General features: G+C 37.2%; 1 protein-coding gene across 1 annotated transcript in view; it reads left to right on the top strand.

Moving 5' to 3' along the window:
* Positions 1–1,810: 1,810 nt before the first annotated feature.
* Positions 1,811–21,146, top strand: part of SIK2 (salt inducible kinase 2) — a gene marked incomplete at both ends in the record, with an annotated part of 126,773 nt that continues 107,437 nt past the window's right edge. Inside the window, 3 exons of the mRNA XM_079708818.1 lie at positions 1,811–1,945; positions 13,773–13,889; positions 16,903–16,966. Coding sequence (XP_079564944.1) covers positions 1,811–1,945; positions 13,773–13,889; positions 16,903–16,966 — 316 coding nt within the window. The remainder of the gene's footprint in view (positions 1,946–13,772; positions 13,890–16,902; positions 16,967–21,146) is intronic.

Genomic DNA, 21,146 nt, shown 5'->3' with positions numbered 1-21,146 from the left:
AGAAATTTGAGGATACTTTGAGATTGTGTAAACATCCTTTTCCCTAGCAAAATTTCACCCAATGATTTTTAACATCTATTGATATTCTATCTGAGTCAATTACTACTATAATGATTGCAAAATGGTGATTTCCTAATTTCATCATTTCTTGTATGTATATTAGTTGACATTCCACTATCAAGAATTGTCATTTCTCCCCCCCCCCCATACTTATTTAACATTGTAAGAACAAGTAAGCACCCGTGGATTCTTTTTTTTTTAATTCATTGTTATAATCCATTTCCATCATTATTCATTCGTGATGCTCAAATTGTCCCAGATGGGTAAGTGGAGGTACCTTCAAACTGGCTCCTGTTTCCTTTTTTCTTTTTTTTTTTGCGGTACGCGGGCCTCTCACTGCTGTGGCCTCTCCTGTTGCGGAGCACAGGCTCCGGACGCGCAGGCTCAGCGGCCATGGCTCACGGGCCTAGCCGCTCCGCGGCATGTGGGATCTTCCCAGACCGGGGCACGAATCCGTGTCCCCTGCATCTGCAGGCAGACTCTCAACCACTGCGCCACCAGGGAAGCCCTCCTGTTTCCTTTTGACACGTCCTCATCATTCTTTGAAAATCTTGCTTTATGGGACAAGATTTTCAAGGGCATTTTATACTTTCCCTCCCCCTGTCTGGGAATCAGCCATTTCTCCAGAGTCTGGCTCCTTTTATTGGAGACTGGAATTTAGAAACCAAGGTCTAAGGACACATAATATGTTTCAAAATATTAAAATAACGCTGTATCTGTTTCCTTGGGTCACCATATGGAAGATTGGTGTGGTGATATGCAATCCTGACTCTAGCATTACCTGTGTGACCTTGGCAATTCCCTGCATTCCCTGGGGGTTGATTCCTCATCTGAAAAGAAATTGGATTAAATAAGTATTTCTTAACCTTTTCCCGGTCACCAACACGTTTGAGAATCTGATAAAACTATAGTCTCATCTCCCCAGAGGCAAGCTCAAAGAGGCAAAAAATTGCACGCATTTTAGGGGGTTCGGTCTCCAAAGCCCATTTGAGGCTTCACATCCCTGGATTAGGTGATCTCCAAGGTCTCTTCAACGCTGACATTCTGTGAGTCTACAAGCGCCCGCGATGCTGTCAGAATGATTCTTAAGAGACATCAAATTTGGAGGGATTTATATAGAAACAGATGAAAAAGGATACAAAGAAAGGAGACTGTGAGCAATGCATTGCTCAGCCACAGTTCTTTGCCCTTTCCAAATTTAGGACGCACAGTAGTCATAGGTGAGAGGTTTTGGCGGGAAGGTCCCCGGGTGGGCGGGGAACGCCGGGGCGGGGTAAAGAGACCCGAGCCAGACTCAGGTCTCTGCAGCCCTCCGCTCCGCCCACCAGGGCTCGCTCTTGCCCTTCGGCTGGGTGGCCGAGGATCTGGGCGGGCCGGGCTGCTATCCCGCCCCTGGCAGCGGCGAGGCGGCGGGGAGCATGGAGGGCGCCGGAGCCCGGAAGAAACGCGCTGTCCAGGCCCCGCCCATCTGCCCTCCCTCACACCCGCCCGCCCGCGGACGTCCGCGGTGCTCCGGTCGCCATGGTGACCAATCGAGGCCCGGTCCCGCCCCCGCCCCTCTTCCCCGGCCCCCTGACGTCGGCGCACGTCAGCGGCGGCGCGCGCCTGGCTGGGCCCTGCGGAGCGGGAGGGACTGAGCGAAGGAGTGAGCGGAGCGGCCGTCGCCCGAGCGGAGCTGAGCAGCCAGGCAGCCTGCCCGCCGCCCTCCAGCCCGCGCTCCAGTCCGCAGTGTCTAGCAGCGGGGCCCAGCATGGTCATGGCGGATGGCCCGAGGCACTTGCAGCGCGGGCCGGTCCGGGTGGGGTTCTACGAAATCGAGGGCACGCTGGGCAAAGGCAACTTCGCCGTGGTGAAGCTGGGGCGACACCGGATCACCAGGACGGAGGTGCGGCCCGGGGCTCGGCGGGAGCGTCCGAGGCGAGGGTTCTGGAGAGGAGCTTGACCGAGAGGGGCGGCCGCAGCGGGGGCCTGGGGAGATCCGAGAGGCCGGGTCACTAGCTGAGGCGAGAGGGCCTGGGAGTATGAGGACCCAGGAGGTCCAGGGGTCGGTGAGCGCCGCAGCAACCGGGGCCGCGCCACCCGGACCCCAGTGTCGTCCGATTGGAAGCCCGACCAGCAGGGGCTTTGCCGTTCCTAGGCCACCACCGTGGCCACACGGAATTTCACCCAGAGCTTCCCACCCGAGCCGTGACCTGGTCTGTGGCCTCCGCTCTGGAGCCCAAGTTCCGCGTCTTCCCTGCCTTCAGCTGGGGGTGGGGTGGGAGGGGAAGTCTCCGTGCTCCTGGGCTGCGCGGTGAGAGACGTCGCCAGCCCCGAAGAGGGGACCGCCTGTGCTCTGACTCCCCGGACTGGGCTTCGCGCGGCTCCCGGGACCCCGGCGCCCCTCCCCCGCGCGAGGAAGGGGCCACTGGACGGGAATGCCCGGGCCGCCACTGTCCATCTCTCTCTCTTTTTGCCAGACAGTATCTCTGACTTAGTGTCAGGCTAGTTTGATCTCGTGCCTGAGGCATTTCCACCTATTACTCCAGACAATAGAGCTGGTTAAAATGGTCATCTCTGCATTTGCACAGTTGGTGGGTTGGTCTTTCTTATCCTAGGTTATCCCTTTACCAGGTGTGCATTCTGGCTGTGAATACGCGTTCCTTAAGCCGCAGCATATTCTGCCTCTCTACTCATAAAGCCCTCGACTGCTTCCTGACGGTGAAGCTAGCATCCCCCGCTCCATTGCACATTCTAATGCACCGCACATATTTTCTCGCAAGTCTCTGTTCTTACCTAACCCGCCCCCCCTTCCTTTCACCGCTTCGAGCTGCTCTCCTCAGGGTCTCTATTTTAAGACGTGCAAATTAAATACTTTAGAGAAACGGTAGAAACAAAACCGTTCTTTAGAATAAAACCTCATTGTAGTTGTTCTGGAGTTTCACCCTTTTTCAGTTTTTTTCTTTCTTCTAGTTTTCATCCTATTCAGTGTTTCCCCTTATTAGTGCGAAATGTACCAGAGTTCGGATATGAAATAACATAGGATTCTTTTTCAGAATGGCTGTGTAAGGTAAAGGACATTTGAAAACTAGAGGGATTTTTGTAGCTGTTGTTCTTAGAAGTTCTGCTTAATGTGAAGAATTCCATTTCCAAAAAGAAGGGGCATATGTCATTGTGTCATCCTCACTTTTTGCCCTCCCCTGCTTATCCGGAGGCAGCCGAAATCCGATTTATTTTTTTAGCATCAGGACCAAGATCACAAATTTTCCTCTCACAAATTTACCAGAGTCAGAAATTTAGGTTAAGTTTGTAATGATAAATAATGTGACTATAGTGAGATTACTTAATCTGATCCCAGCATTTTTAAAAACGAAGAAAGAAGTTAATTCCATGCCTCCAAAGAAACATGGCCCAATGCCATGCTATTTGCCATTTAATTACATGAAAAGAAGGCATTTGTAATGTGTATTTTTATATGCGTCCTTGCTTAATGACTCTAAAAATCAAACAAATTTCACAAAGGACTTCTACAGAACTTTTGAACTAGATTGTTAGGTGGTTGAATTCCAAACCCATCAGCACATAACATTTTTTTCTCATCAGCTCTTATCAGTATTAATTGAAAGATTTAATTGTCATCAGCTGTTACTTATTAGGTCAAATTTAGGTAATATAGTATCTATTTAAGAACTGCTTAAGGGGAGCTGATAAGTGACTGACACTTTTTCTTGAGGTTGTCCTTTCAAACCGTAACTTTTAAACTGATATATTTTGTAGGGCTAGGGGGCAGTGTGGAGTAGTATCATGGTTTGGCTATCAGTGAGATCAACGCATTTGTAATTGAAGGCACAGGTCAGATCATGAAAGAGCACTCAGATCCTGAATTGTGTGCATAGTATATTTGTGTAAAATGATTTAAGGTAAAAGCTAAATTTCTAGTCCGTAGAACCCATCTATCGTTGCTTTTCTAAAGAAAGTGTTCTTAACATTAACAAGAAATAGTGTGAATTTAAGATGGGTGGGTATGAGTGTTGTGGTAATTTAGTGTAACTGGAGATATTAAAGATGAGAGGGGTGAGGGAGATAGAAAGGCATTAATGAAGAGAAAAGTTCCTGTACATGTCAAGTTTTATAAAGTTGCTCTGTGAACTTTTGTGGTAATTTTCATTAAGAATTGTTTAGCACAGATGCAATTGTTTCTTACTGTAGTTGGCTGTTTGTTAATGAGGATTTTTAAAGCAGTATTTGTTATCTTTATTCACTGGGTAAATATTTGTATCTTTAATAAATACAACAACTACCTCAAATACTGTAAGTAAGATGGATAGTGGAAACGTTAAAGTGTTGTTTCAATTATTTGAGGTTCTCATTGCTGAACATACAGTAATTATAGTGAGAACAATTAATACGGCATAAGAACAATAGCAATAAAATATCATGATTATACTCACTGCTTAGAAAACTTCCTTCAATACAGTATGCACTGACGTCAATATTAGTTTGTGTGTTTTAAAATGTAAGGGTCTTTTTTCCCAAGTTTGAACTCCAGCAAATTTTAGGGTTCAGTTTAAACAGCTAAGTGATGAACAGTTGGACCCTTTTTTAAAAAAATTAATTTATTGTATTTTATTTATTTTTGGCTGCACTGGGTCTCCGTTACTGAGCGTGGGCTTTCTCTAGTTGTGGCGAGCGGGGGCCACTCTTCATTGCAGTGCATGGGCCCCTCACCGCGGTGGCCTCTCCCGTTGCAGAGCACGGGCTCCAGGCACGCGGGCTCAGCAGTTGTGGCACAAGGGCTTAGTTGCTCCACGGCATGTGGGATCCTCCCAGACCAGGGCTCGAACCCGTGTCCCCTGCATTAGCAGGCGGACTCTCAACCACTGCGCCACCAGGGAAGCCCCCCTTTTATTTTTAATTGGTTCTCCGTCTCTTGTTCTGTATCACTCAAAAATGATGTATTTTCACAGAGCTTGGGAGATCCAATACTGCCTTTTAGGTGGAAAAAAAAATCAGTAGACAAAAGAGATCTTCATTTTGGTCTAATCTATCAAATAGCTTAACATTGTTTAAGAAATATAATTACATCATCACATCATCATCTGAAGCAGTGTTCTCATGTTAGATCTCTATGTTAATTTTACGCACAAAAGGGAAGGCAGGGCTTCCCTGATGGCGCAGTGGTTGAGAGTCCGCCTGCCGATGCAGGGGACACGGGTTCATGCCCTGGTCTGGGAAGATCCCACATGCCGCGGAGCGGCTGGGCCCGTGAGCCATGGCCGCTGAGCCTGTGCGTCCGGAGCCTGTGCTCTGCAATGGGAGAGGCCACAGCAGTGAGAGGCCTGCGTACCGCAAAAAAAAAAAAATTTTTTTAATTTAAAAAAAAGGAAGGCAGGTGATGGTAGAATCCAGCTTCTTAGTATAATACTTCATAAAAGCTTTATAGTATTGGTTTGTGATTTATGAATTAGAGTAGCTAATTTTATAAAATTAACATAATGGAAAAAGAATAATAGCATTTAGACTGTTAAACTATTTTAGGCAGTAGTGGTTGCTAGTTTGCTATGCTGTGAGTGTCCTTGAGAAGTGTATTTTATTAATACTGCACTAGTAAAGAACTTTTTCCCTCTAACTAAGCATGTGACTAGTTCTTTGTTGTTTTTTTGTCTGTTAAGTAAAATTTCAGAAAAGCCATTTGTGCCCTTAAACTTTTTTGTCTCTGTAAAAGAAACATAATCTTGCTGTAGAAAATATCAAGAAGAGTATAGTGCACAAAAAAGTACATGTGTAATTCCTCCCTCAGTGGAAATAAATCATTCTTAACATTATGGCATATTTCCCTCCAGTCTTTCTTTTTTTTTAATGCCTTTTTTCCCCCATAGATGAGATCACATGGTAGATACACTTATATAAATTGTATCTTCTTTTTCCACTTATCATTATAACCTAAACATTTTGCCTATTATATATAACTTTATTAAACATTTTTAATAGCTGCATAGTGTTCTACCTTGTAGATGAATCCTATTTTACTTAACAATTTTCTTATTTAACATTATGCAGTTTTAAGTTTTCACTTACAATAAATAATTTGCAGCAAATAATTTTTATGTATATAACTCTATCTGCATTTTCAATTATTTTAGGGGGGAGAGATTGGAGGTAAATTCCTAGAAGGGAAATTACCAAGTAAGAAGGTATTGTTTTTACATTAAAGAAATAGTGTATTTTTATTATCAAATCTATCATGTTTATTATTGAACATTTTTAAAAGTGAAGATAAATGAAAAGAATTAACTATAATATCACCACCCAGAGATAACCATCGTTAGTTATTATCACACCTTTTCTGTGATAGATAATTGAGTTTTCCTCAATACCATACCTCTTGTGTTGCTTGGCTAAAGAGCATATAAATGTGTGGTCCATGGAATCTTAAAGATATTTCACACAGATTCTGAAAATTATTTTATTAAAATGGCATGTAGGTATTACTTATAATTAAGAAAATCTGGAATATAAAGCATAGCAAGGGACTTTCAAAAACTGCTTTTTTCACTGAAAATCATTCTCTGTGCATTTGGGCGCTTTTATATTAGGCATAATTCATAAACTAACTACTACCTTAAAATGTAAGCATTTTTAAAGCTTTCCAAATAGTTAAGTACAAAATTGCATTTTTAGAGCAAAGGTAGAAACAAAAGAAGGGCATATTACACCCTGATTATGGTATTTCTTGAAGAAGAGAACTCAATTTTTTAATACATTTGAATTTTATATTTTGCTTTAAAATTTTAAGACTCCTCTCTGTAGTCTTGGTGTTAATCTTGTTCTGTAAAATATTCCAGATGTGAAGAAGCAGCTGTACTATGTGCAACAGGAGGAATGGTTACCAAATAAGTTAACCAGTAATGTTTGTATCTAGGCCTATGTATGATCTTTAACTGTGTGTTGAAATAAAAATTAGATTTTTCATGGAACATATATGCTTTACTAGAAATTGCTCTTTAGCTTCTTGGCACTCCAGACAAATTTGACAAGTTTATTCTGCTACATATTGTTCAAAATGATCTGTTCTTTGGGAGGAGGGGGAGACAAACATGCAAAATAAGAGTTGTATAAATTTTTATATTCTGTAGAAATGCTTAACAGAGTTTCATGCATTCTGCTTTTAATTCCACTGGGAAATTCTGTCCCAGTCATCAGGCAATTAAGAAACCATTTATTTGGAAATAACTGAAACTGGCCTCGATTCCTGGATTCACATGATGTTATTTGATTTATGGCCCACTACTGATGGCAGATTAATTTCCTTGGAGCCAAATGGATTCCAGAAATTCATTAAGATATCTTTCTTTCCTCTTTAGTGTACCTAATACCTCTTCTACTTTCCACCTCCATATTTTTAAAATATGTCATTTATGTCAAAGTTCCTTTATACAGGACATTTGTGGAGAATGCCTTCCCACCCTTCAAAGAGAAGCAGCCCATATATCCAGTTTGAGTTTATTGAAAGCGTGAAAGATGGTTACATTTGGGAATTTCATCAGAAACTTTTCATTTTAAAAAACATTTAAAAAATACTTTAAACAGGTTAACATGTGAATCTTGGATGAATTAAACTGAAAATTTGTTTTTTCTTCTTTAAAGTAAACATAGTATTTATGTGTTTTTCCCCCAATTACAAAAGATATGCATGTTCTTTGTAGACATTGTTGAAAAACTTGAAGAAGAAAATAAACGTTCTTATTTTAATTCCACCATCCAGACCAAGAGACAACCACTGTTAATATTTGGTTCATATCCTCTTAGCTATTCACATATATTTAATATATAATAAAATTGATGTCATCTACACATATAATCTGTGTTTTTTACTAAATCTGTTATTAACATTTCCCCAAGTTTAAAAAAGTAATGTCTAAAGCATAGTTAAGTAGTATCCTTGCATATGACTCTCTGTATTTCATTTAATCAATTTCCTGTTATTGAACATTTAGATTATTTCTCTCTCTTGCTGTTTCTCTTTCTAAAATAATATTTCAGAGCGCATTCCTATATATACATCTTTGTGCATCTATCTGATTGTTTCCTCAGGATAATCCCATAGCAGTGGAATTCTTGGGTCAGGGAGTATGTCCTTACATCCATATCTGATGGCATGAGATGCCAAATTACCTCCAGAAAAGGAGTACCTAATAATTTTTGTCAGGAAGAATACATATTTTTTTAAATCTTTCCCAGTTTGATCGGGAAAAACAGTATTTTTATTTGAATTTGCATTTCTTTGATTTACTTTGACTATGCAGTTTTATAAGATGACTGTTTACATTTCTTTTGTGAATTGCTTTTTGTCTTTTGGCCAATTTTTTTAATTGAGTTGTCTTTTGTTGATTTATTTAAGTACTTTTTAAGATAGATTATTTTTAATCACTTCTTTTATAGTCTTAAAAATTCTCTGTTCAATTTTTACGGATCTAAAAGTGTAGTGACATTTACCTTTCCTCCAATCTCTTTTCCTTACCCACCATTATAAAAGTCAGATTAAATTTTAATGAGGATTTATTTTATTGTATAAATTCTTACATTTTAAAAGTCAAATTTTAAACTGGAAAATAAGTTGAATTTATTTATTCTTAAAGGATAACTGGAGAGCTTCATGTCCGTTTTATTACTGACTTTACTGCTTTCAGAAACCCTTTCATTGTAGACGACTCAATCACAATCACTATTCAATCAAACAGTAGGCTGGTATGTTCTGATTCTACCTGTGATTTGATGTATAAGCTTGAAAAGTGCATTCATTTTTTAAATTTCAGAGGTCTAATTATATGGTAAGGATTTTGCTACTTGGTACTTCAGAAGGACAGTGTAGAATTAGTGTATTAGTAGTAAATAGCACTGAAACACATATTACCTGAGACAACAAACATGTTAATCCTTTCTGATTTTTTACTAGAAGGATAGCTCTTATTGTGTAACTTCCTTATAAAGTCCCCCAAAGCCAGTTTTGTGTGTGGTTTCTTTAAGTGCATGAGATTAATATTTCTTTTATGAGAAGTGAAATAATTTTTTCTAAAAGTATCAAAAAAGTGTACCATTACCATTAAATTACATTTTGAAATTTGAAAAAAATCCCTTTTATCCATCAGCTTAACACTATTTCATTTCTGCTCTTACATTTAATTCTTTGTCTTCCTTGCAAATTTGTATTTTACATAGTTGTTACTTTCACATTTTCTTTTTTACTTAACATTGTTGGAAACATTTCTATGTATATAGTCTTCATAATTAATATTTAAATCTTATTAAATAATATAACCATTTTATAGAGAACTTAGAAAAATAATAAAATGAAAATGACTAATGTTTCACAGATGGAGAAGTTAGCATATATAATAAATATAACTTCATTTCGCTTTTCTTTTCTTTTTCTTATTAGAAAAGTAGTTCATGCTCATTGAAGAAAAATTGCACTGAAAAGTAAATCAGGAAAATAAAATAATTCATGATTTTTCTTCCACCCACCAATAACATTTTTGTCATATTTATATCTAGTTTTTATTGGTCTTTTTCTATATATACCTTGTGTTGAGACTGCAATGATATCCTGATTTTTTAATTTAATATTTTAGTCTCATCATTTCTACATATTATTAAAAGAACTATTTTAATAGCTGTATAATGGTCATAATGTAAATCTACCATAAATCATGTACTTATTTCCCAATTATTGTTTCTATTTTTATATTATAAACAATATTCTTGAATATATTTACACACAAATCTTCATCATCATTTCAGATTATTTTCTACAAATAAATGCTCAGAAATAGAAGCCTTAAGCTAAATTGGATGGATGATTTTTAAGGTTCTTGCATAAGATTGCTAAATCACCTTCCAGAAAAATTATAACCTATTTTATATTCCTACTAACAATATATAAAAATGGCCATCTCATTGAATTTTAGCTCACAAGGGTGTTTTTTCATCTTTATGAATAGAATTTGAAAAAGTATTTTTGAGATATAATTGACATATAACATTATATTAGGTATGTATACATTTTCCTATTTAAGAGGTTGAATATCCAGTGTTGCTACTTTACATTGGATTTAGTTTGATAGTAATTATCCTAGTTTATCCAGTACGCTCTCCAAAGTTGTATAGGAAACCTTCCTTTTGTGTCCTAGCAGAAGAAATACTAATTTTTTATCACTATAAATTCATTGAAGGTTTTTTAAAGATATTGGATGCATAATTGGGAATTAGAGAGTTGAATAATTTAGATGAGCAACACCAAAAAAGGATCCTTTGATTTGGAGTCCCTTGCTTGACTTTGTTGTAACCATGAGATTTTGTCCTTGGTACTATGTTCAGAACTAAGTAGAGAAGGGATGCAGAGAGGAAGTTCCCAGAAATCTAAGTTCATAGTTATCTTTAAAATGAACTAGTGGAGCACAACTCTTTTGTAAATTCAGAATTTCATACAACATTGGTGAAATCCCCCAATGCAGATTTTTGTTGTTCATTAAATTTGTTTTCCAAAATGTGTTCTCTTTGTTCTCACAGACCTATTAAGTTCCTTGAGGGTAGGAATCAGATATTGTTCATTTTTGTATCCTGGGCATAATTCTGGGCATACAACAGGTGCTCAGTAAATGTGTGAATAATAGGCTCATTGAAGAGTGAAAAGATGGAACTTGAAGGTAGAAGGCCTGTGGGTTTTTTCCCATTAATTCACTTGAGCTTTAGAACCTTTGTAGAGTATGTAACATCTTTTGAACCTCAGTTTCATCAACTCATGAGTGTACTGCTTGTTCCATTTACTTCAAAAAATTGAGATATAAATGAGATAAAATATGTGAAAGTATCATGTTAAATTAAAAAGTGCTGTACAGTTGTGAAAGTCATCATCATATTTCTGGGAAGTACTTGGTAAAGAGTCCCATTGTTAAGAAATTACCTGGAAGAGTATAGCAGAGACGATTAGCTGATCACCAAAAATCCACTCTTTCCTCTTCTTCCTGGACCTACAGCTCAAATGTTTCTTGGCCTCCCTTACATTTAGGTATGGTCATATGACTAAGTTTTAACTATTGTGTGCCACTTCCAAGACTGGCCCATAAAAACCTCTCAGGAGGGCTCCTCCAAGCTTTCTTCTCCTTCTGTCTGACTGGAATGGAGACAACCTTCAGGGTTGTCTATCCTTTTATTTCTTTGGCCATGAGCTGCGTGGCTTGTGGGATCTTAGTTCCCCGACCAGGGATTGAACCCGGGCCCCCTGAAGTGAAAGCACAGAGTCCTAGCCACTGGACCACCTGGGAATTCCCAGGACTGTCTATCCTTTACCCTTTACCACCTTTATTTAACCCTTTAAAGGTAATAAAGACTCCTTGTATACCTCGTATGCCTGCATGGAAGAGGGCTACCTGCTAACTTCTTTACCTGTCCAGTTTTGCTGCATGAAAAATAAACTTCCGTTGTGTTCAAATCAGTATATGTTTTGGGGTCTACTTGTTATAGCAGTTAGACTAGCCCTAACTATTACAAGGAGCATGCTAACACACAATCTACTTTTTCATAATCCACTGAAAGCCTTACAAACAAGGGGTAACAGTGTGAAGATATAAATATACAACCTGTGGTCCACATACATACAGTCTGTGACCCAAGATAAAATTGAGGAGAGAATTATATTTTGTCATTAGAGAATTTTTTGGCTGAGAACAGTTAAATAATGAAGTTTATAACTTAATAAAATTTAATTAGATAACATATATTTTTCACTTTTTCATTATTTGAGGCCCAGATTCCAAAAGAGTATCAAAGAGGAGAAATCTCTTGGTAATACCTCACTTTAATTGGTATTTAGTATTTAAACTTTTTCTTTAACATTAAATATGATGCTCAAATATATATAATAAAAAATTTTCTTAACGACAATAACCATGCTGAGATTTTTTTAAACCATTATTCCTTTCTATTTATTTATTTTTCTCTGTTCACTAGATAATTGTGACCCATTTCATTATAAAAGCTTTTTGTTGGGAAGGGACTACTGGTATGTAGATGCACTCCAGAAATTGTAGGGCAAGAAATTTTCTTCAAAATATGCATGTCTGTGAAACTCCATGTTACCTTCCTAAGGAATGTTGAGGAAATTAAAATATACACTTATCTTTTTATCTGGCAGCTTTTACCCAAAGTTACCCAAAATAACTGATAATCCTGTATTCTATCATACTATAGTTGAGGTGGTTTGAGGTGGTTTGAGGTGGTTCAATAATGTTCCTACTAGCAAATACAATATTAATCAGTCACTCCTCTAGCAGTCAAAGTTTAGCACTTTTTACCTTCTAGAATATTTCGATATGGGAATAAATAAAATACCACCAAACATAATGAAAATAGCTATCACAAAACCTGCAAACTTTACTGCCTAGAGAAGGAGCTACCTCCTTTCTTCTTAGGCAATAAATTTAATTTTACCTGTCATGTTTAGTAATCTTATTTCCCTTGGGAAGCTTGAGTTCTTCTATGAGTTACAATTAATTCAAATTAGGAAACAAGCTATGGACAGCAAAATAGAAATAGAGAAAGGTAAGAAGTAAACCTTACTGTAGAACTTTAAGAGATAACAGGAAAGGACAGGGCAACTGTAAGGAAAGAAGAAAAAACGTATTAACAGGAGCCTAAGGGAATTAAGTGAGTTGACAGGTTGAGTCCTATTTTCTTGGTTACCTTTTAGGAGTATTGAACTATTATACCACATACAATAATTGATATAAAAAATTACCCTGAAACAACAACATAAGACCGAATTATGTTCAGAATGCTTTTGGGTAGAATGTGAAGTACATTTCAGAGTTTCTTCAGAACTTATTAAAGTTTGGGTGGTTCCCAATTATCTGAAAGTTTTATCTGAGTCAGAATGGCTTATTTCCTAACCAAATGCCAAATACTAATTTTAAAAAATTAGTTCTTTTTGGTTCCATGAAGAAAGTACGCGATTGTTGATTTCTGACTACCTAGTTATTCACCTTCAGATGCATTTCCTTCAAATTGTTAACTTTTGAGTGGTTTGGGTTCCTATCTAGTTATGACAGGAAGAGGCCACATGTTTTGAAGTCAAATTCCTTTAAGGAAGTAAAAATTTAGTGTGATTACTAACATTTGAGTTTTTGCACTTTATTTTTAAAACAAAATTTAATCCAATTGATATCTTTTCATGTAGATGAGTTTTAATTATCTACACTTAGTTTTTTTCCAGAAAGGTATATCTCTATGCTTTGGAACCTATCACTTGCTTTTCTAGAACAATTATATTTCAGTATAAAAGAAAATATCTTTTACTTGGCTGATCATTTGTTTATAGGTAGTTTGCAGTGGGATGATAACTAATTGAAACTGCTGAGATTTTATTTCTTCGGTTTTTAAATGGAATAAGGAATTATAGTTGTACTGAAAGAGAAGTATGTTTTATTAAAGTAACTTTGCAGGGTTATCCTTCATAGCACATTAAAGACACTCCCAAACAATCTGCCACAGTGCCTTATACATGGTAGATGTTTAGAAATACTTGTTGAATGATGAATGAGTGAGCATTGAATTTAAGCTAGTTATCATCACAGGGACCTACAGGCGAAGTCTTAGATGTCATTTTTTTAAAAGATTCTTAACTGGAAATGTTAACCATTGTATCCTAATTGTATTTATTTGTGTCTGGGATGCAGGTGGCGATAAAAATAATAGATAAGTCTCAGCTGGATGCAGTGAACCTTGAGAAAATCTACCGAGAAGTACAAATAATGAAAATGTTAGACCACCCTCACATAATCAAACTTTATCAGGTATGACTTAGCTTTACACCTCTCCATGCTTTTCACATTCAATACTCTATTTTACATCATCATTTTTCTCTTTTATGTTAGTTTTTTCAGTCTATAAAAAGATAACTATATGCTTTTATTCATCTGAATACATCCATTTTTCTATATTTAAATTAAAAATTAAGAAATAAAAAACTACTGGCAGCTTAATTTTAAATTGTCTCTCAGACTGTGAGTTATTTGATTACAAAGTTTGTAGTTGTGCATTTATGATAACATGCTGAAACCTGCTGGGTTTTGGTGGTGGTACCATTAATGAGGATATGGCAGTTTTGCTTACTTAAAAAATATATTGTTTATGTTTTATGAAATATAAAAGGCTAAAATAGTATATTACTGAGTGGCATACTTTATAATACCTAGAGCCAAATGTTTATTTTTGGGGGGTTCTTTTATCAGATAAAGTAAATACGTTATTTTTTTTTAAATTAACTTCAGGGGCTTCCCTGGTGGCTCAGTGGTTGGGAGTCTGCCTGCTAGTGCAGGGGACACGGGTTCGAGCCCTGGTCTGGGAGGATCCCACATGCCGCGGAGCAACTGGGCCCGTGAGCCACAACTACTGAGCCTGCGCGTCTGGAGCCTGTGCTCCGCAACAAGAGAGGCCACGACAGTGAGAGGCCCGCGCACCGCAATGGAAAGTGGCCCCCACTTGCCACAACTAGAGATAGCCCTGGCACGGAAACGAAGACCCAACACAGCAAAAATAAATAAATAAGTTAATAAACTCCTACCCCCAACATCTTCTTAAAAAAAAAAAAACTTAACTTCATTAAGATACAGTTTTTGTAAAATAAGCTGCACCTCTTTCAAGTGTAAAGCCATGGGGGTTTTTTTGTTGTTTTTTAAAATTTATTTATTTTATTTTTGGCTGCATTGGGTCTTCACTGCTGCGCGTGAGCTTTCTCTAGCTGTGGTGAGCAGGGACAACTCTTCATTGCGGTGCGCAGGCTTCTCATTGCGGTGGCTTCTCTTGTTGCGGAGCATGGGCTCTAGGTGCACAGGCTTCAGTAGTTGTAGCACACGGGCTCAGTAGTTGTGGCTTGCAGGCTCTAGAGCTCAGGCTCAGTAGTTGTGGCGCACAGGCTTAGTTGCTCCACGGCATGTGGGATCTTCCCGGACCAGGGCTCGAACCCGTGTCCCCCGCATTGGCAGGTGGATTCTTAACCACTGCACCACCAGGGAAGCCCAAGCCATGTTTTTGTAAAAGGAGAATTTTTCTCAGATTTTTGAAGAGTAATTTATGTTTAAGAGTGATAATGTAATACAAAACCCTTTTTTATATTTCTATTCATTAATATTTAGAATTTTTTATTGGAAAACTGTTTTTAAGCTAAAATGTTACAGTATGCTAGTCTATGACTTTGATCTCCAAAGTATGATGTGTGTACCTAGTGGTGTGCTGGGCTCAGCCTGTACTTGCTTGTGAGAGCTGATTGTTAAATTTTCAGAAGTTTTGTGAGCCAGTTAACACCATGTTAGTGTCAATAGCTCAAAATCAGCGATGGTAGGAGTATTTTTACACCACAGAAATTGGTTTACAAGTCAGGCTCTTTTTTTTTTTCCTCAGAGAGCTAGTGCTAGCACACTACTCTGTGCACTCAAATTGGTTAGCACAAGTGTCCCTTGGGGTATAATAAGAAAATATTAGAACTTGTAATTCTGTTTATCTTTTATATTTATCTTCTTGTGTGCCTCGTATAATGTATATAATATATTTATAAAATGGCACAAGTATGTAATTTGTGTCTCTGTGTGTATATATTCATAAATATATATACATATATGTGTATATATACATTTACCTGTATACATACATACAGGTATATATTTGGCTAAATGATTTTATCAATAGAGATTTATAATGTAAACCATGTGGAGACCATTGGAGAGCATTACTGTTAGTTGAGAATGAGAGACTATAGTGTGCCACTCAAAACAATTCCTAAAACTGCAGAGGGCCTCTTAGAGCAAAGTTATGTCAGAGTGTTTCTCCCCTTAGGCTTCTTTTTTTTTTCCCTAAAGAGGATACTATAAGAAACTAATCACATCCTTAGAAGTCTGATGACCCATGACTCAAACTGAGGTTAAAACTACCATGATTCTTCAACTATACTTCAATTAAAAAACAAAACAAACAAACCAAAAAACTACCATGATTCGCATGATAATTCTGTTTTTATATGAACTCCAATAATCAGTTAAAGTAACTTACTGTTGGACTTGTTTAGACCCAAATTGTAGGTAGCTCTTAGTTTTCACACCTGTTTTAGGAATAGTCCTAAACCTAAATGTTAGAGCAAAATTAGTTTTTAGCCTTTCAGTAGATAGCAGTTAAATATTACATTGTTAGCATGTGCCAGTATGTATGTTCCTTTCTGAATTTAGAAAAACTAATTTAAATAAAAGTGTATGGCAGTGGAGCTATGAAGAAGCTTTTAAACAATGTTTTAAAATAACAGTACTTTGTAAAAATATGAAAGTATAGTAGGAGGACTACCACATTGTGCCAGATTAGCTAGGTTACAGGCCAGATTAACTGAGCTCTATTTTATAAGCTCTACCATATAACACAGCTAGAAAACTCAGTGAGGAGATAAAAAGTTGATCTTCAAAATTCCTGTTACCTGTATTAGTATTTTTCAAACTTGAATGTGCATTATGGTCACCTGAAGATTTTGTTAAAATGAGAATTCTTTGTCAGTAGGTCTGGCATGGGATCTGAGATTTTGCATTTCTAACAGAAGCCTGGGCAGTGCCGCTGCTCCTGTTGCTGGTCTGTGGACCACATTTGGAAGATGAAGGGTCTAGATTTTTCACAAAAATATTAGCATAAGGATATTGTCAGTCTTGTAAACTTCACCAGCTTCTGAATTATTCATAACTTGATACTTTAATTAGTAGTTTTAATTTAGGTAACTCCATAGAATGTTGCAATCTTTTCCTGTGAGACTAATGTGGAATTATTTATCAATAGGTAATGGAGACCAAAAGCATGTTGTACCTTGTGACAGAATATGCCAAAAATGGAGAAATTTTTGGTAAGCACATTTCTTTCCATTTTTTTTTTAAATTTGAAAATGTCAGTAAGCTTTATGAATAGAGTATCTTCTATTAATTCTCCTGCTTGTTTAAAAGTTGCTAACATGAATTAGAAATTTTTAAGCATTAGAATATAATAAAATATCCAGTAAGCTAAAAATATGGAGTATAATTTAGTCTCTTGTATTTATGATATTAAAGCTATTGCTTAATTCTCTCATCTGTGTTAAAGAGATTGGAGAATCAAAGATAGGGGGAAACTTTCAGTCATATTGCAAAGGAGATTTTCTTTCATTTATCTTCCTTTCTACCTTTCTTTCCAGGGTAAAGATAGTCAGATATTTATTGAGCTTGTACTATGTCTCAGACATTGTACTAGGTGTAGGGGATACAGTGGTGACCTAAATAACACAGTCCCTGCTATTGTGGATCTTATAGTTTAGTAAGCTGTTAACTTTAGCTATAAGACCTCTGGGAAGTCACTAAACCTCTCTGGGACTCAGTTCCTTTGTCACTAATAAAAAAGTATTTGATTAATTGGTTTCTATGATCCATTCTAACCCTTAAAAAATTATAACTATTTTATTGGTTCTAGCTTTCATCTATTTTATTTTTACTTTATGGAGCAAGAACACTGTAGTAGTCTAAATATTTTTGTTTTTTAACCTAAATTTAGTCCGAAATTGTTTTTTAAACAGCTTTATTGAAGAATTCACATACAGTAAATTGCGCACATATAATGTGTACAATTTAATAAGTTTTCACACACAGATGTGTGAAACAGACCACCACCACAGAAGTTTCTTTGTGACCCTTTGTAATCTTTCTTGCCCCACCTCACCACCAAGCAAGCACTGATTTGTTTTCTGTCACTATAGATTAGTTTATGTCTTCTACAGTTTTATTATATAAAGGTGCTTATATAGTCTGTACCCTTTCTTTGTCTGGCTTCTTTTTCTCAGTATAATTATTTTATGATTCATCCATTTTGTTGCACGTAATAACATATCATTTCATTTTATTGTAAGTAGTATCCAGTTTTGTAAATATACCCCAAGTTGCTTATCCATTCATGGATAGACATTTGTGTTGGTTTCAGTTTTAGGCTGTTATACATGAATTGCTATGAACATTCATGTACAAGTCTTTAACTTACAGTCTACCTTCAAGTAGTATTCACCACTTCACATAGAGTGTAAGAACCTGGCAATAATATACTTCTGTTTAACCCTTCCTCGCCGTTATTTCTTTGCCATGCATTTTATTTATACCTATTTTATAAAACACAAAATACAGTGTCATTAATTTTGTTTAAAAAGTCAATTATGTTTTAAAGAGATTTCAATATTTTTAAAAATCTTATACATTTACTAGTGGAGTTACCATTGCCACATCTCTGTATGTAGATGCATGTTTTCATCTTCATTCCTTTATGTGGATACATATTTTTATCTGGCATCATTTTTCTTCTGCCCGAAGGACTTTATTTAGCATTTCTTGCAGTGCAGGTCTGTTGGTGATGAAATCTTTCAGCTCTTGTATGTCTAAAATAATCCTTATTTTGTCTATTTTTAAATGATATTCGTACTGGGTATGTAATTCTAGGTTGACTTTTTTCCTTTCAGTGCTTTAAAGATATTGCTCCACTGTCTTCTCATTTGCATTATTTCTGAAAAGAAATCTGCTGTCATCTTTTTCCTTTATTCTTCTGTATATAATGTGCCTTTTTTTCCTCTGGCTGCTTTCAGGATTTTCTGTTTACCACTGGTTTTAACAATTTGATTATGATGTGCCTTTGTGTGGTTTTCTTCATGATTCTTATGGTTGGTGTTCATTGAGCTCCTTGAATCTGTGAATGTTAAGTTTCCATCAAATTCAGAGAATTTTCAGGCATTATTTTTCTGGCCTCTTCATCAAAGACTCCAATTGCACATATATTAGGCTGTTTGAAATCCTCCCACTGCTCACTGATTCCAATTTTGAAAATTCTTCTTTCTGTCTGTATTTCATTTTGGATAGTTGCTATTTCTATGTCTTCAAGTTATTTAAACTCTTTAGCTATTTGTTTCAACTAGAAGCTTCTTAACTGAAGTTTTAATAGAATGGTGTGGGCTTTGAAGCCAAAAAGATCTGGTTTGCAATGCTGGCTACACCATATTAATTGTCTTTCAAGAAATCTTTATTGAAAGCTGACTCTATGTCCCACACTGTTCTGTGTGGGAAGAGTACCACAATGAAGAAAACAGATGAAAATTCCTTTTCTCAGGAACCTTGCCTTTCAGTGTGGGGAGAGAGACAACATGCAAAATAAGTAAACTGTATAGTATACTAGATGGTGGTACATGCTATAGAAATAAAGCGAGGAAGGGGGCATGTGGAGTGGGAGAGTTGATTGCAGTATGAGATGGAGTGGTCAGGGAAGGCCTCGCTGACATTTGAACAGAGACTAGAAAGCACAGCCATATAGATATGGGGAAGAGAGGGTGGCCCAAGGAGAGGGAAGAGTAAATGCAAAGCCCCTGAGGGCAGCAGTGTGCTTGGTGTGTTCAAGGAATAGCAGGGAGTCCAGTGTAGGTGGAGAGAAGCAAGCAAGAGGGAAGAGCAAGAGCTAGCAAGGAGGAATAGTAGGAAGGTCAGACGAGGTCAGAAAAGTAAATGGGAGGCAGGGGTGGGGCATATTTGGGGGCTTTGTAGACCATGTAAGGACTTTGGCTCTTACCTTGAATAAAATTAGGGAACCATTAGAGACGTGTTTGAGCAAAGAAGTGATTGTATCTAAGCTAACATTTTAAAAGCATCACTGGCTGCTGTGTTGAGAATAGATTGTAGTGAGCAAGGATGGAAACAGGGAGACCAGGTAGGAGACCAGTAGTCCCAAGTGAGAGATGATTATGGCTCAGGCCGGGGTAGCAGTAGTGTACATGGTGCCAAGTGGTCACTCACGGTATGTTTTGAATGAGTAGAATCAGTAGGATTTCTTGACAGATGGAGACCACCCAAGTAGAGAATATGATTAGGAAAGAGACCAATTCTGATCCCCGAGGCACTCAAACATTAAAACCTCAGGAAAATAGAAAGAACTAGCAAAGAAGACAGAGAAGAAAACCTAGAGAATGCAGTGTCTTGGAAACCAAATGAAGAAAGTGTTCTCAGGAGGATAGAGTGAACATCTATGTCAGATGCTGCTGATAGTCAAGAAACATAAAGAATGACAATTGACCATTGTATCTGGCTCTTGGTAAGAGCAGTTTTGGTGGAGTGAGTGAGCCAAAGCTACACTGAAGAGCAGATGAGAGAGGAAAATGGAGAGAGCCAAACAGAAACCTCTTAAAAGGATTTCCACTTCAAAAAGGGAGAAAAAAAAATGGGAAGGTAGTTGAGGTCAAGGAAAGGATTTTTAAGTCTTTATTCACTGGAATATTTTTTAAAGCTTTGGGCTGTAGTTTTATGAGTAAACTAGATAGAAATGGCTATTATGTGTTAGATGTCATTTCTATGAAAATGGAATATTCTAAGTTGTTACTTCTTGCTAAGACCATTGATGATAAAGGTTTGGATCGCATTGTTTTATATAGATTGAAGCATAATTTGGGGATTTTTCATGTAAAATAGCTAGAGTAAATATGAAAGATAAGACAGAGTGAACTGTAGATTCAAGTAGTTACAGGCAAAGCCAGCAAGTTTCTAAGGTGGAGCCCATGAAGACAGTAAAATAGAAGTGGGAAGATGCAGTCCATGGAACATTAATCAAGTAATGAAAAATATGTATAACGTTTTAAGTGAATTCTGAGCCAAAATGTTTTCAGTCTGTTTTAGATGACACAGAACCACAGAAACAATATTCAACTATGTATTAAGAACTATATATTAAGATTTAATGTTCATGTTTATAATGTTGGAATTACATTTTACAAATAGACCTTTAGTGCCTCCTCTGTGCGGGAGGGCATTGTGTTCCTTTTTTTTTTTTTCTTAGTTTTGTATTTAGGTGGCCAGCAAGTCACACTCTGTGTTCTTGAAAAATAACTTGAAATTAAATCCTTCTGTTTCCACAGTCATCACCCTTATCTAGGCTTTCATCCCCTCATGTCTCAATTATGAAGACCTCATGTTTTACCACGCCCTATTTCTTTTCCAGTCAAGTACATTTCTGATATATTTCCTGTTTAATCTTCCCCA

This window comes from Hyperoodon ampullatus (assembly GCF_949752795.1).
Source record: "Hyperoodon ampullatus genome assembly, chromosome: 7".
Classification (NCBI taxonomy): domain Eukaryota; kingdom Metazoa; phylum Chordata; class Mammalia; order Artiodactyla; family Ziphiidae; genus Hyperoodon; species Hyperoodon ampullatus.
Note: the sequence above shows the minus strand (reverse complement) of the source record. Positions and strands in the feature narration are given on the sequence as shown.